This window comes from Podarcis muralis, chromosome 7, assembly GCF_964188315.1.
Source record: "Podarcis muralis chromosome 7, rPodMur119.hap1.1, whole genome shotgun sequence".
NCBI classification, from domain to species: domain Eukaryota; kingdom Metazoa; phylum Chordata; class Lepidosauria; order Squamata; family Lacertidae; genus Podarcis; species Podarcis muralis.
In genome coordinates, this window is record NC_135661.1 from 88,599,620 (window position 1) to 88,615,590 (window position 15,971).

The 15,971-nt window shown below is 47.8% G+C and overlaps 1 protein-coding gene across 2 annotated transcripts in view; it reads left to right on the forward strand.

Moving 5' to 3' along the window:
• Positions 1-15,971, forward strand: part of VASP (vasodilator stimulated phosphoprotein) — a 42,323-nt gene that overhangs the window by 15,290 nt on the left and 11,062 nt on the right. Inside the window, exons 1-3 of one of the 2 annotated variants that reach the window (XM_077932400.1) lie at positions 3,105-3,580; positions 14,493-14,664; positions 15,799-15,967. In XM_077932400.1, coding sequence (XP_077788526.1) covers positions 3,120-3,580; positions 14,493-14,664; positions 15,799-15,967 — 802 coding nt within the window. In that variant the 5' untranslated portion in view covers positions 3,105-3,119. Of the gene's footprint in view, positions 1-3,104; positions 3,581-14,492; positions 14,665-15,798; positions 15,968-15,971 lie in introns of those variants that run through there. The other variant, XM_028741905.2, reaches the window with a different exon arrangement.

Here is a 15,971-nt window from a genome sequence, read left to right on the forward strand (position 1 = left end):
GGTTTCTTTATAAATGCATATTTCAACATTTTTTTCATTATAAATCTTTTCCCAGAAGTCTTTCGCCTTGGGACAGGAGCCACCAGAGGTTATAGCTGCTTGGGGGGGGCGGCCTTGGCATTGGGGTTTGTGCCCAGGTTGCAGCGCTCTCACTTGGCCCCCGCTAGCCTGGCATTTGCAGTTCCTAGGCCATATCTTGGGGTAGGACACCTGCTTGGCATCCAGAAGGCTCCAGGTTCCTTCCCTGCTGGCAGGATCTCCAAGGTGTAGTGTTAGGAGTGTCCTTCACCTATAACCCTGGAGAGCTGCCGGTCAGAGTAGACAACACTGACCTGAACTTGGTATCAGGCAGTATCCTAAACCTTATACGCCCAGACCCTGCTGGGCAGCTGTATTGGAGTGCAGAAGGCCTGGTTGCAGCCCCCCCCACACACACTAGGCATCACACTTACCTTTTGAAGTGCTGGGCTTATCTTGAGAAGACCCTGCACCCACCCCTGTTTGCCCTGGAGCGGTCTGTAAGAAGGTGTCTCTTTACATAGAGGGGAAACTGAGGCAGAAGGAAGCGAGGGAACTACTTGAGCTGGCTTGCAAGTAGCAGGACCCAGGAGTTGTGTTTGCAGGTCTTCCTCTTTCTCTTGCCCCCCCCCCCACGAGGTTATGAAAGGGAAGGTGGTTTATTTCTGCTGTAATTTTTGTGTCTTGGGATACTTGGCGGAGCAAGTTCCACATTTCACAAAACCTTCCTCTCCAGCAAATGTTCCTCCATTTGTGAGCTGGAGAGAGAGAGAAAGAGAGAGACCTTTGCTCTGGGCCTGCAGCCTGACCCCAGAATGCAAACAAACATTTTTGCAAAGGGAAAAATGCGACGGCTGGGGAGGGAGAGGACGGGATAGAGAGAAAATGTCGCAGCGGTTTCAAAGCAACATCCGATTAGATGCGTCTCAAAGGATTCTGGGTATTGCTGAGCCAAGGTTCCCCAAGCCGTTTCTGAGAAACATTGGCCGTTGCAAAAATGTATGTGTGTGTGTCTGTGAATTGGATTTTATTTATATTTTTGGCATTTATATCGCACCCTTTTCTGCAAGGAGCTCAGGGTGGGGTACCTGGTTCTTCTCCCCCTCCTCATTTAATCCCTACAGCAACCCTGCAAGGTAGATTAGGCTGAGGGATAATAATAATAATAATAATAATAATAATAATAATAATAATTTATTATTTATACCCCACCCATCTGGCTGGGCTTCCCCAACCACTCTGGACGGCTTCCAAAAAAATATTAAAATACTATAATACATCAAACTGAACCCGCAAGCAGCATGCCTGAATGAGGATTCAAACCCTGGTCTCTCCGAGGTCCTGGTCTGACGCACTCTAACCACTACACCGCACTGCCTCAACTTCAGACCCGCCTGGAATTTTTGACGGTCCATCGCCACCTTCCAAGGGCTGGCAGAGCCCTTGCTTGGCGTGCAGAAGGTCCCGGGTTCAATCCCTGAATGCGCCTCCTGGAGCTGCCAGCCAGTGTAGGCAGTCCTGAGCTAGGTCTGAGTCGGTAGCTTCCTGTATAAAACAGCCCTGTGCTAAACTCCATGAGGACTGGCACCTTACTTAGACGGAGGTTGAGCACTGGCAGGCAGGAAACCCCTGGCCTCTCCTGGTAATGCCCGCTGTCTGAACCTTGGGAAGCCCCTGCCAGCGAGTGCATGCAGCACTGACCTAGGCTGACCAAGTCTCCTCCAGCTTCCTCTGCACCTAGATATATGCCCATCTCGAACGACGCACCCATCCGCCTGCTCCGCGGTGTCCGCGGGTGGCATTGCAGGGACCCAGTTTCTTGCTTGTGGGTGCCAGCTCTGGCTGGCAGCAGTTGCAGAGCCACACCTCGGGGCTTCTCCGGCCTTGCACAACCCTCCTCCGGGCGGCTTGGGTCTTTGCCTTCTCTCTTAAAAGCGAGGTAGTCTCGGAAGTGTACCTTGCGTCACTGCGGCCGTGGCGAGATTGTGAAGGGACCTGTGGCTTGCGAGAGCCGGACGTGGGCTGGAGGCGCATGATGGGCTGCAGTTGTTGCTCAACACAACCTGGGAGGGGTGAGGATGAGGTGGATCGGGCCCCTCTCCACCCCACGTCGCTCTCGGCTTGAAACCAGAAGGACGTTGCCTGCCTGTTGCTTCATTTATTGCTGATTTATCCCCCCCTTTTTCTCCCAGGTGCTCCAGGGGGTGCAAAGCGCTCCCCCTACTCCCTGTTTCATCTTCAGAACAACCCAGCGAGGTAGGGCTTAGGTTGAGAGGCAGTGGCTGGCCCCAAGGTCACCCACGGGAGGATTTGAACCCGGGTGTCTCCCAACAAGGTTGCAGGTTCGATCCCTGCATTGCAGAGAGTCAGGTTCCCTTCCAACTCTGTGACTGTGTAATAATAATAATAATAATAATGTATACCCCGCCCATCTGGCTGGGTTTCCCCAACAGAACACTAAGTTTGGGAAACCCTGGATCCTGGGATCCTTCCTTTGGAACGCAGCAACAATTGTTGTTGTTGTTGTTGTTTAGTCGTTTAGTCGTGTCCGACTCTTCGTGACCCCCTGGACCAGAGCACGCCAGGCACCTCTGTCCTCCGCTACCTCCCGCAGTTTGGTCAAACTCATGCTGGTAACCTCGAAAACACTATCCAACCATCTCGTCCTCTGTCGCCCTCTTCTCCTTGTGCCCTGTATTTATGTATAAATGTGTATGTGTGGGTATGCAAATTGGTGGGACTTCTGAGTTGCTAGCAAAGTCCCTGTCTAGATTAAGGGATGTTGCTGTTGTTTAGTCGTGTCCGACTCTTCGTGACCCCCTGGACCAGAGCACGCCAGGCCCTCCTGTCTTCCACTGTCTCCCGCAGTTTGGTCAAACTCATGCTGGTAGCTTCGAGAACACTGTCCCACCATCTCGTCCTCTGTCGTCCCCTTCTCCATGTGCCCTCCATCTTTCCCAACATCAGGGTCTTTTCCAGGGAGTCTTCTCTTCTCATGAGGTGGCCAAAGTCTTGGAGCCTCAGCTTCACGATCTGTCCTTCCAGTGAGCACTCAGGGCTGATTTCCTTCAGAATGGAGAGGTTGGATCTTCTTGCAGTCCATGGGACTCTCAAGAGTCTCCTCCAGCATCATAATTCAAAAGCACCCATTCTTCGGCGATCAGCCTTCTTTATGGTCCAGCTCTCACTTCCATACATCACTACTACTATGGCCTTTCAGGTTTCTGCCCTCCGCACTGCCAAACACAGAAGGCCTTGCACACACAAACACCGGGTTCCCCCGCAGCTCAGCCTCCCTCCAGGCACCAAAGGGTGAAGCGGAAACGGCAGCCGCTCCCTTAATCCAAACAGGCAGCGCCAGGCCTGGGCCACGATTCCTGCCTCTGGGCTGCAGGCGAGTTGTGGCACAGCCCCGACTCTGCGGGAGCAGGAATGGGGAGCGGGCGAGAGGCAGGGAGAAAACAGGCAGCCTGCAACTGGAGAAGACCAGAACAAATCGGCTCGAGGAAGCCAAAGGAGCGCTTTTTCTTGGAGGGCGAACTCAGAGGAGTCTTTGCAACAAGTACTTTAGACCTAAGCAGGGCTGGGGAGGTGGCGCTGCAATGCCAACATGGCAAGGAAGACAGGCAGGAGTGCAGCTTAGGAAACAGAGTGTGTGCATAATAAAATAATAACAACAACAATAATAATAATTAATAATAATTTTATTTATACCCCGCCCTCCCCAGCCAAGACTGGGCTCAGGGCAGCTACCACCAGGTATAAAAACAATTGATTAAAATGCAACTTAAAAACAAGATTAAAATGCAGCCTCATTTCAGTAGAAACTCAAATCAAAAACCTTTTTGGGGGATGAAAATGTCAAGTCTTCACCAAGGCCAACTATCCAGACTGGTCCTAGGTGGGCCAGAAAAAAGCCAGGGAAGTCCCCAAATAGGAGTTCCACCACAGAAGGAGAAAGGAAAAAGGATAGAGGGGGAGGGGATCAAGTTGATTCCAAGCCAAAGGCCAGGCGGAACAACTCCGTCTTACAGGCCCTGAGGAAAGAAATCAGATCCCCTAGGGCCCTGGTCTCATGAGACAGAGCGTTCCACCAGGCTGGAGCCATCACTGAAAAGGCCCTGGCTCTGGTTGAGGCTAATCTGACTTCTTTAGGGCCCGGGACCACTAGGGTGTTGCTATTTATGGACCTTGAGGCTCTCCATGGGGCATACCGGGAGAGGCGGTCCCATAGCTACGAGGGTCTTCCTAGGCCGTGAAGGACTTTAAAGCTCAAAACCAGCAACTTAAATCTGAGTAAGTAAGAGGGAGGGCTCGACCAGGCTGCTTGGGGATGCCCAGACCCAACGGGCGAAAATATCCCCTCTTTTGCTAGATGAGAGGGCAATCGATGGACCCTGGCTATGCGCACTCTGTGGCAGCAAGGCTGCAGCAGGAGCGGGCGAGTTGCTCTTGCGCTCAGATCCCGCATGTGGATTTCCGCGTACATCTGCTTGGTTGTGAGAAGAGGAGCTGGGCCATTATTGGCCTCATCCAGCACTCGGGCTCTTCTCAGGCTCTTTTTGGCACGCGCATGTGTGCGCACAAACGGTGTGGTTTTGTGGTTGTTTCTATGTCCCAGACCTTGGTCAACCTCTCTCCCCCCGTTGCATTCTATCAGCTCCTTCTATACCCCCCCTCCTTGCGCATGAAGACCCCAGACAGTAAAAGACACACATGAGCGCACATGCGCACGCACACACACAGAGTCCTTGCCAGCCTGGCTGCTTTTCCTGTTCTGCCAGTTGCCACAATTATCTGAGCACCCTTGCGCTAAGAGAGGAAGCTGGCGGAGAAGAACTCACCTGACAGCTTTGTGTGCATTGGGGGGGGGGTATGATTGGGTGCGGAGAAGAGACGGCCGTGGAAATCGGCTGGGGCACACGGTGGTCTGCCTGCCCAGGCACCTCGAGTCCCGTGCGGACCTTGCCACCGGCTTCCTATAGAGTTACTTCTCTTTCCCACCTGCCTTCCCAAGGTTCTAGTCCTCAGCATTCTGCATGGAAACGTTCCGCAAGGATGCCCCTCCATTTTCCAAGCACAACCCTTTTCTTTCCTCCCCCCCCCCCACCCCATGGTGGACTGGCAGCCCTGTACTACTTAAGCGGATTAAATTGCAAACACCTTTCTTCTTTTTTGATTTGCATAACCCAGCCCAGCCTTGGAATTTGGGCTTCCTGGTTGCAGATAAGCTCATATTTTGCATCTGCGGTGCAGAACCCTGCAGTTGTATGTTAAACACGTCCCCATGTGGCTTGCCCTCATACATTTAATAATAATAATTTATTAATTTTCCCTTCCCATCTGGCTGGGTTTCCCCAGCCACTCTGGGTGGCTTCCTACAAAACACTAAAATACAATGACCTATTAAACATTAAAAGCTTCCCTAAACAGGGCTGCCTTCACATGTCTTCTAAAAGTTTGGTAGTTGTTGTTCTCTTTGACATCTGGTGGGAGGGCATTCCACAGGATGGGTGCCACCACTGAGAAGGCCCTCTGCCTGCTTCCCTGTAACTTTGCTTCTCGCAGCGAGGGAACCTCCAGAAGGCCCTCAGCGCTGGATCTCAGTGTCCAGGCAGAATGATGGGAGTGGAGACGCTCCTTCAGGTATCCCGGGCCGAGGCCGTTTAGGGCTTTCAAGGTCAGCACCAACACTTTGAATTGTGCTTGGAAATGTACTGGAAGCCAATGTAGATCTTTCAAGACTGGTGTTACATGGTCTCGGCGGCCGCTCCCAGTCCCCAGTCTAGCTGCCGCATTCTGGATTAGTTGTAGTTTCTGGGTCACCTTCAAAGGTAGCCCCACGTGGAGCGCATTGCAGTAGTCCAAGTGGGTGATAACAGAGCATGCACCACTCTGGCCAGACAGTCCACTGGCAGAGAGGGTCTCAACCTGCGTACCAGATGGAGCTGATAAATCTTTTAATGTTGATTTAGCGGTGCCTTAGGACAGCTAACCCTTTCTGCAACACTTTAACTCTGCAAACTATATTTTATGAGCTGCTGCATTTCCTTTGAGCAGTGGCCGTTTTACAGAGTGGGGAACTGAGGCAGAGAGAGAGACCTCTCTATAGCCAGTCGTCGTAACCTGTGCAGAGATGGAGTGTGTGTGCACATGCGAATGTTTCGGGTCATACGGATCCAGTTCTCTATCCATTGAGGCTTCATGTCTGCACACGCTATTCCCCCCCCCGGCCCCCGGAGTCTCTGCAAGATCAGGAGAGTTCAGCAGCCCAGTTTGGAGCGTCTGCTTGGCCAGAATTTCTGCGGATGGTGGTTTCAACAAGCCTTTTCTCAGCTTCCTCTTGCAGAAACCCCCGGGTTAAGCGATAGCTGTGCAGTTGCCACACAGAGGTCAGGAGCTGTTGAGGCTTGCGACAGGAGGTGGGGGGGGCAGGGTGACTCCAATCCCCTGAGCCGCATGTGGGTTTTCCCCAGAATATATTTCTGCACCCATTCCGCTGCGCGAAGTTCAATTGGTGGGAAGTGTCGTTAAGGATAAAGCAATCAAGTCTATGGAGGCAGTGAGAGATTTTACTTTCTTGGGCTCCATGATCACTGCAGATGGTGACAGCAGCCACAAAATTAAAAGACGCCTGCTTCTTGGGAGAAAAGCAGTGACAAACCTAGACAGCATCTTAAAAAGAGACATCACCTTGCCGACAAAGGTCCGTATAGTTCAAGCTATGGTTTTCCCAGTAGTGATGTATGGAAGTGAGAGCTGGACCATAAAGAAGGCTGATTGCCGAAGAATGGATGCTTTTGAATTCTGGTGTTGGAAGAGACTCTTGAGAGTCCCATGGACTGCAAGGAGATCAAACCTCTCCATTCTGAAGGAAATCAGCCCTGAGTGCTCACTGGAAGGACAGATCCTGAAGCCGAGGCTCCAAGACTTTGGCCATCTCATGAGAAGAGAAGACTCCCTGGAAAAGACCCTGATGTTGGGAAAGATGGAGGGCCCAAGGAGAAGGGGACGACAGAGGACGAGATGGTGGGACAGTGTTCTTGAAGCTACCAGCATGAGTTTGACCAAACTGCGGGAGGCAGTGGAAGACAGGAGTGCCTGGCGTGCTCTGGTCCAGGGGGTCACGAAGAGTTGGACACGACTAAACGACAACAAAATCAAGGCTATAGAAGAACAAGCCTTGCCTGAAGCAGAGGCAGCCTGGCTTCTGCAAGGACAAGTCCTGTCTCCCGAAGCTGTCAGAGTTCTTTGAGTTTAAACAATCATATCCTGGAAGGAGCCTTTTTAAAAAGTCCCGTACGCTCAGAGACTTTGCGCCTGTTCATTGGGGGAGATAGGAAGCCCAGAGCACTTGTTCCTTAGATGTTCCTTTTATGAAGAGGCACGTAGTGAGACCATTGATCCCCTTCTGGTGAGGCTCGCTGACCTCCTGGAAAAGCCAAAAATTAGACTTTTCCTGTTAGGCAAAGATCAGAAGACGACCCGGACGGTCGCCAGATTCTGTGTACAGATCTGTAGGCGCACACCATCACTCGACTCAAACTAGTTTGTTAAGAAAATCCCCAAACTCTGTTCCATGGGTGACCGTGGGTCATCTGTCTGCGGTAGCTTATCTTAAAGTTTTAAGCGTCTATACACTTATCACATTTATAAATTTTAAATTTATTGTTGTACATTGTTTTAAATGTTTGTTTTCTTTCTGGCTTTTTTCCAAAAAAAATTATTGATTTTCCACAAAATTTTTAAACACACAAACAAATAAACAAACAAGCAAAAATCCTAACCTTATTAAGACTAATCTTTTTAACATTGTTAAGTGACTTCCTCGTATCCCCCTGGTTGAATTTCAGTGTACATCATCATTTTAACGGTTTTCCAAAACCAGTATTCTTATAAAATTAACTTAATCACGTAACATCTTTCTTTCTTTCCAATTTAGCATTAAACATATTAATTCATCACATTACATATTTCAATCCTAAGCCTATCTGATATTTGCAAGCTTTTCCATTTAATTCAACTTGACATATTTAACTAAATAGTCTTTAAATTTCGACCATTCTTCCTGGTACTCCTCCTCCTCCTTCTGGTCACGGACTCTTCCAGTCAGGTCAGCTAGCTCCGAAAAATCCATCATCTTGTTTGTTATCCTCCTGGGATTGTACCCCCAAGTGTGTTTTATAAGCTGGTCTCCGACCGTAATAATGTATTTATTTATTTTAAAAACACAAGCATGTAGGCAGAAGTGACTTAGGGTCCTTGAACTCTCAAATAGGTTCTTGACAAAATGCCTCGCCGACAATTCCTGAGTTCTCTTGTGCATCAGGAACCGGACACTTCTCCAACGGGGGAGAAGTAGAAAGGGGAAACCTTTTCTCTCTGCACCCCCCCCCCCAAAGGTCAGAATTGGGTCCTGTTCTTTTTAACCCCTTCATAAACCATCTAGAGTTAGGAATGAGGTAGCCAAAGTTTGCTGATTATACTAAAATGGTTCGGGGTTGTTAAAACAAAAAGAGATCGTGAGGGGTTCCAAAAGGACCTCTCCAAACTAAGTGAATGGGTGGTAAGGCTGCAATTGCAATTTGTTGTAAACCAGGGTAAAATGAGGCATGTCAGGCCAAATAAACTCTGTAAATTTCACACCTACGCTCACAGGGTCTGAACTGGCGGGGAGTGACCAAGAATGAGACCTTGGGGTCGTAAGTAGACAAAGACGTCAAGTATGTGGTAGCTGTGAAAAAAGGCAAATTCCATGCTAGGGATAATAGTAAATTATTATTATTATTATTATTATTATTATTATTATTAATACCCCGCCCATCTGGCTGGGCTTCCCCAGCCACTCTGGGTGGCTTCCAATCAAATATTAAAATGCAGTAATGCATCAAACATTAAAAGCTTCCCTGAGCAGGGCTGCCTTCAGATGTCTTCTAAAAGTCTGGTAGTTGTTCTTCTCTTTGACATCTGGTCCACAGGGCAGGAGCCACCACCGAGAAGGCCCTCTGCCTGGTTCCCTGTAGCTTTGCTTCTCGCAGTGAGGGAACCGCCAGAAGGCCCTCGGAGCTGGACCTCAGTGTCCGGGCAGAACGATGGGGGGTGGAGATGTTCCTTCAGGTCTACTGGGCCTTTGAGGCCGTTTAGGGCTTTAAAGGTCAGCACCAACACTTTGAATTGTGCCTGGAAACGTCCTGGGAGCCAATGTAGGTCTTTCAGGACCAGTGTTAAGTGGTCTCGGCGGCCGCTCCCAGTCACCAGTCTAGCTGCCACATTCTGGATTAGTTGTAGTTTCCAGGTCACCTTCAAAGGTAGCCCCACGGAGAGCGCATTGCAGTAGTCCAAGCAGGAGATAACCAGATAATTGGATAATTCAGAAATGGGTTCAAAATAAAACTGCTCATAGAATGTCGTTGTGCAAATCTGTGATCCGGTTGCGTTTGGGAGACTGTGTGTTGTTCTGGTTGCCTTAACTCAGAAAGGATATAGTAGAGTTTGGAAAAGGTACAGAAAACAGCATCCAAGATGATCAAGGGGAGGGACGAATAAAAGGTTGCAGCGTTTGGGACTTCTGAGGTTAGAGGAAAGTTGTGTAAGTGGCAACATGATAGTTTGTAAAATTATTCATGGCATGGAGAAAGCAGCGTCAGGAAAAGTTTCGTCTTCCTCTCTCACTGTACTGGAACTAACGGGTGCCAAATGTTGGAAGATTTGGGACTGATAAAAGGAAGGACTTCTTCACACAGCACAGAGTTAGCCTGTGGAACTCCCTCCTACATGAGGCAGGGATGGCTTTAAAATCGAGGAGGAGAGGGCTATCGGTGGCTACTAGCCAAAATGGGTGTGTTGTTGCACTCCTGCCCCGCTTGGGGATTTCCCCAAAGGCACCTGGTTTTCACTGAGCTTCAGGCCAGAAGCTGGGTTAAACCAGGAGTGAGGGATTTCTGTGGCTTTTCCAGGTAGCATTGGACTACAACTCCCATAATCCACGGCAGCCAGCTGTGGCAGAGGAGTACGGCTTCCCTCATCCCTCCCAGTGTATTTATTTATCACCAGTTTACCCTCTAAGATGTTCAGGGTGGTTTGGCCTCGCTCCTTCCCCACTTTATCCCTCGCAACAACAGCCCTGTGAGGTGGGTTCGGCTGAAAGAGAATGTTATTGGCTAGCCAATGAACTTAATTGTAGAATTTGTTGTTGTTTAGTCGTTTAGTCGTGTCCGACTCTGCGTGACCCCCTGGACCAGAGCACGCCAGGCCCTCCTGTCTTCCACTGCCTCCCGCAGTTTGATCAAACTCATGCTGGTAGCTTCGAGAACATTGTCCCACCACCTCGTCCTCTGTTGTCCCCTTCTCCTTGTGCCCTCCATCTTTCCCAACATCAGGGTCTTTTCCAGGGAGTCTTCTCTTCTCAGGAGGTGGCCAAAGTCTTGGAGCCTCAGCTTCAGGATCTGTCCTTCCAGTGAGCACTCAGGGCTGATTTCCTTCAGAATGGAGAGGTTGGATCTTCTTGCAGTCCATGGGACTCTCAAGAGTCTCCTCCAGCACCAGAATTCAAAAGCATAAATTCTTCAGCGATCAGCCTTCTTTATGGTCCAGCTCTCACTTCACTACTGGGAAAACCATAGCTTTAACAATACAGACCTTTGTTGGCAAGGTGGTATTTCTGCTTTTTAAGATTGCTTTTCTCCCAAGAAGCAGGCGTCTTTTAATATCGTGGCTGCTGTCACCATCTGCAGTGATCATGGAGCCCAAGAAAGTAAAATCTCTCACTGCCTCCATTTCTTCCCCTTCTATTTGCCAAGAGGTGATGGGACCAGTGGCCATGATCTTCTTTTTTTATGTTGAGCTTCAGACCATATTTTGCGCTCTCCTCTTTCACCCTCATTAAAAGGTTCTTTAATTCCCCCTCACTTTCTGCCATCAAGGTTGTGTCATCTGCATATCTGAGGTTGTTGATATTTCTTTTGGCAATCTTATTTCCGCCTAGGGATTCATCCAGCCCAGCCTTTCGCATGATGAATTCTGCATATAAGTTAAATAAGCAGGGAGACAATATACAGCCTTGCCGTACTCCTTTCCCAATTTTTAATTGTAGAACAGGTGGTTTAAACCGTGGGCCGCCTTTCTCAAAGTCCCCAAACCTATTTCACAAGTCTCCAAATCTTATCCTTGGTCAAGCGTTTGTTGGTTCCCATTTCCCCGTTGGGTAGATATACGTATTTAGCTGACTCTCAGCCATCTTGCCGCTCCTGCCCTGTTGCCTCTTGCCTTGAGCAGGCAGCCATTCGACAGGGGCAGCTGTCCGTGGCAAAGTGAGCTGCACCTGATGGATTTCTGCCTGCCTCTCAGTGCTGTTGTGTTTTTTTTTACAATAATATTTATTATTTTCCATAATAGACATAACAAAAGAAGAAGTTGACAATAATAAAGGAAAAAGAATGAAACAGAAAAAGGAAAAAGAAGAAAAAAATATAAAACATAAAATACAACAAATCATCACCACACTAACACTTAATTGATTAATTAAGATCCATCTTCATAAACATATTATTTGACTTCCTCAAATCTCTTCCATTTGAATTTCTTGGTAATTATATATAGCAGTTTCCAATATCATTATTTCATAAACCATATCACAGACATAATCATATTTCCTAACTTTTCTTATCGTACATTTACTTATTTATATATTTGGTCCCAATTTAATCCTAGGCCTAATTGATTCTTTCAAGTGATTACATATCTTTAATATTACAATATTTATTCAAGTAGTCTTTAAATTTCTTCCAAACTTCTTGATGTTCCTCTTCTTTCTGGTCGCGGTGAGATCAGCCAGCTCCATAAACTCCATCATCTTCATCTGCCATTCTTCTACCGTTGGTAGTTCTTGTGTTTTCCATTTTCTGGCTAGTAAAATCCGTGCAGCAGTTGTGGCATACAAAAATACTTTCACATCTTTTTTGGGCAATTCAGAACCTGTTATTCCAAGGGGCTTTCGGTGCTGTTAAAGCAGGAGAGCTGGAGGCAGCAGGGGAGGCTGGAGACAAGAGGAAGAAGCCCAGAGGCTCCAGGGGCAAGCACGTGCCTTTGCCCCCCTCCCCGCCACTGGCCCCGGAGGACCCATATAAGGCCGGACCTCTGGGGAATCCAAGCAGAAGGGGCCGCGGAAACTCTTCTCCCTGCCAACAGTACATTTCTCTTGCCTGTTGTTTGGGGCTTCTGTGACTTGATGCTTTCCAGAACTTTCCATCCACACCGATGGAGGCCATGTGTCAGGTCTCGCTGTGTTTGTGACAGGCCTCACAAGGCATGCTTCTGAATTCCGTGGAAAAAAATCTCAGCTGGGGTTGCCAACTTTTTTTCTTGCTCCTGCTCCTCTGCCTTTAACACCAGCCATGCACATCAGTTGCAAGTGATTTTTTTTAAGGGGAAGTTAAAATTTTCCAGCAAAGGTATGCTTCTTCAATAGACAGGGGAGAGCATCACTTGCCCCCCCCCCTTTTTTGGCATGTTAGGATGCAGAGGAGCAAGCCTAGTTTTTTAAATAAAAAAAGTGGCAACCCTGATGGCTGTCGGGTCAAAAAGTTGGAGTCCACAAATTGAGAGCAAGTTCTTAAGGAACGTGCCCTTATCTGAGTCCCCTGCTCTCCAGTTACAGAACCCATTTCCGAGTGATATCTGGCAGTCCTCATCTCTGGTGTCTGTGAAATGGGCCTTAAGAACTCATTTATTTATGCATTTGGGGGGGGCAGTTTTGTCATAAAAGCAATACAGAAAGCTTTTAAATAAATAAACATGGCAGTATAACATTGCAGTCCTCGGACTGTCAACTTCTCTCTTTTAAAACTGAGCACAGAGAAGAATAGGGTTCTGTTCATATTTGCATAATGGAGAAATGCAATTTGCTTAATGCCATCGGAACAGCTCCTTCCTCTTCCTTGGGTAGTGCTTTTTTCAGATGGGAGTGGGGTGTTTTCTACCTGCTTTTTTACCAGCTACTATTCTAAATTTGACTGTATTGAAAGAAGTTTGGGGCTGGGATATTGTGTGTGTGTTCGTAAATATTTTTTATTTCATTTTACGATGCGTAAAAATAAAAAGATGAAGAACAAAACTGGAAACTAAGCATGTGGAATGTGTACGCAGGGGTCAAAATAATGAAAATCTAAGTACAGTGGTACCTTGGTTCTCAAACTTTATCCGTTCCGGAAGTTCGTTCCAAAACCAAGGTGCACATTCCCATAGAAAGCAATGCAAAATGGATTAATCCGTTCCAGACTTTTAAAAACAACCCCTAAAACAGCAACTTAACATGAATTTGACTATCTAACGAGACCATCGATCCATAAAATGAAAGCAATAAACAATGTACTTCAGTTACACAGTCAATCAGCAGCTGAACTGGGTTCCACACAGTCACAGAAACAAAAATGAAAGCTGCAATAATGAAAAATATATAGCAAAAACAGATGTCAGCATAGCATTCAAAACAGAAGCGTAACACTCAAAACGGAGCATGTTCTGCTTCCGAAAAAAGTTCGCAAACTGGAACACTTACTTCCAGGTTTGCAGTGTTTGGGTTCCAAGTTGTTTGAGTACCAAGGTGTTTGAGAACCAAGGTGCCACTGTAAAGAACATTGACATTATTTGGTAGTTTGTGAAATAAATAAGGGAATTATCGAGTCAAGTTCCAGATGTGCCAGCCGGCAATGAAAGTTGTTTTGAAAATGTCGATTCTGCAATATATGTAGCCAAAGAATGCAGGTCGTCCCTGTTGAAATCTCAATTTATGTGTAATTTTCTCGATTGTATCTCAGTTCCGGACTGAGCGCTACCCAGCGGCCAGTGTAAAATTCTGGGCTGTTTTTCCATTGAGCTGCAATTAGCATTCGAGTGACAAAGGAAGTAAAAGGCGGTGGATAACAATTAAGGATTTATTATGTTTTCTGAATACACTGGAAAATTTATATCGAAAGGTTTATTGTGTACATTCAATTGTAAGATAAAACATATGCGATGGGACTTGACAGGAAGTCAAAACTGAAGAAAAGGTTTTGTAAGATAAAAAAGGGGGGAAATATTTATTTTCATTTTTATCATTAATTTTTTGTGTGTGTGTGTGTTTTGTATGGAATGTTTGGGAGGAAATAAGGCAGTAAATAACAAAAATATTGATGCATGTAATTTATATTTCTCAGTTGTATTTTGTGGTAGTATGGTTGTAATGTTTTTTGTAGCATAAAATCATTCAGTAAAAACTATTTTTTTCAAAAAGAGATGCAATTAGCTATCCTAGGTGCCAAGATCATATAGAAGCCCAGTTCTTTTGACGATGCATCTTACACTGGTACCCTCAAAGTGTGTGTGTCTGTGTTGCCCCACGCTTTTCCTGGTGGGGGTCTTTGTGCCCTGGCTTAGCCTCACTCTCTCCTTCCTGTGCCCCCCATTCCCTGTTTCCCCTCCCTCCCCAAACCCAGTGAGTCCGTCGTCTGCACCACCCGAGCCACTGTGATGCTGTATGATGATGCCAACAAGAAATGGGTGCCCGCGGGGAGCGGCCCCCAAGCCTTCAGCCGCATCCAAATCTACCACAGCCCCGTCAACAACACGTTCAGGGTCGTGGGGAGAAAGATGCAGCCGGACCAACAGGTAAGGACCCCCCCCCCCCCCACAGCAAAGACGAGGGAGGGAAGGGGAGGTCTGCCCCTCCTGTGATGTTAGAGCAGGCTTCCTCAACCTCGGTCATCCAGATGCTTTGAGACTACAATTCCCATCACCCCTGACCACTGGTCCTGCTAGCTAGGGATCATGGGAGTTGTAGGCCAAAAACACCTGAAGGGCTGAGGTTGAGGAAGCCTGTGTTAGAGCATCTCCAGTGTCGCCATAGCAACCCCCCTGGCTCTGGTACCCAAAAGGGCTCTTTCTCTTTATTTTTCCCTCTCCTGGGGTGCATGGGTCTGTGTCCGGGGCTCTCCCCTATTTATTTACGTAATTTCGTAGAATTTATACTTGCCTCAAAGCTGTTTACAAAACTGTAAAATTATAGGCTAATAGATTAGAAGAAAATTAAATTCAGCAGTAAACTAAAAACCAGATGGACGCACGTGTCAATGTTCCCAACCTCTCCAGGTACAAATAAATGTTTTTAGCGTGCACCGAAAAGGGTGCTGTGAAGTTGCCTGCCTGCTGTCAACAGGCAGGGAGTTCCAATAGTGCCACACTGAAATACCGACTTCCAACCCCCTGCAAAGAGGAGAGGGAGGGGAAGGATTTGTGGGGGAGCTGGCTAGGTCACTTCATCGTTCGCATCCCCTTTTGCACTTTGTTAAACCACTGCATGTTTTCAAGGAGTCCTTGGCCTTCTGACAACTCCCCGCGAATCTGAGTTTGCTGCCATGCCCATTTTACAGACGGAGCAAACTGAGGCTGCTGTCAACAGGCAGGGAGTTCCAACAGTGCCACACTAAAATATCGATTTCTTACAAACGCAGAATGGAGATCATGGCTCAGACTTTCCCATCCTCTTATTTTGAGCCACTGAATATCTTGCCGTTACAAAATGACGGAAGCGAAGGAGCAGCAGAGCCTCGCTTGGCTCTCAGGTCGCTTCAAAGGGGTCAGGTCTTGGCACCGGAAAGGGGTCGGGTTTGGCGCCAGGGGAGGGTCCAAAATGCTTGTGCACCCTGCCTGGGGCTGATGGGTGTGGTAGGCAGCTGGAGGGCACCAAGTTGGCAAAATCCCTCTTGGCTCAGCTTTTTTTTTATCCCCCCCCCTCTCCCAAAGGTGGTCATCAACAGCCCCATCGTGAAAGGGCTAAAATACAACCAGGCTACGCCCAACTTTCACCAGTGGCGAGATGCTCGCCAAGTCTGGGGACTCAACTTTGGCACCAAAGAGGACGCTAGCCAGTTTGCTGGTGGGATGATGGCTGCGCTGGAGGCACTGGATTCAGGTGA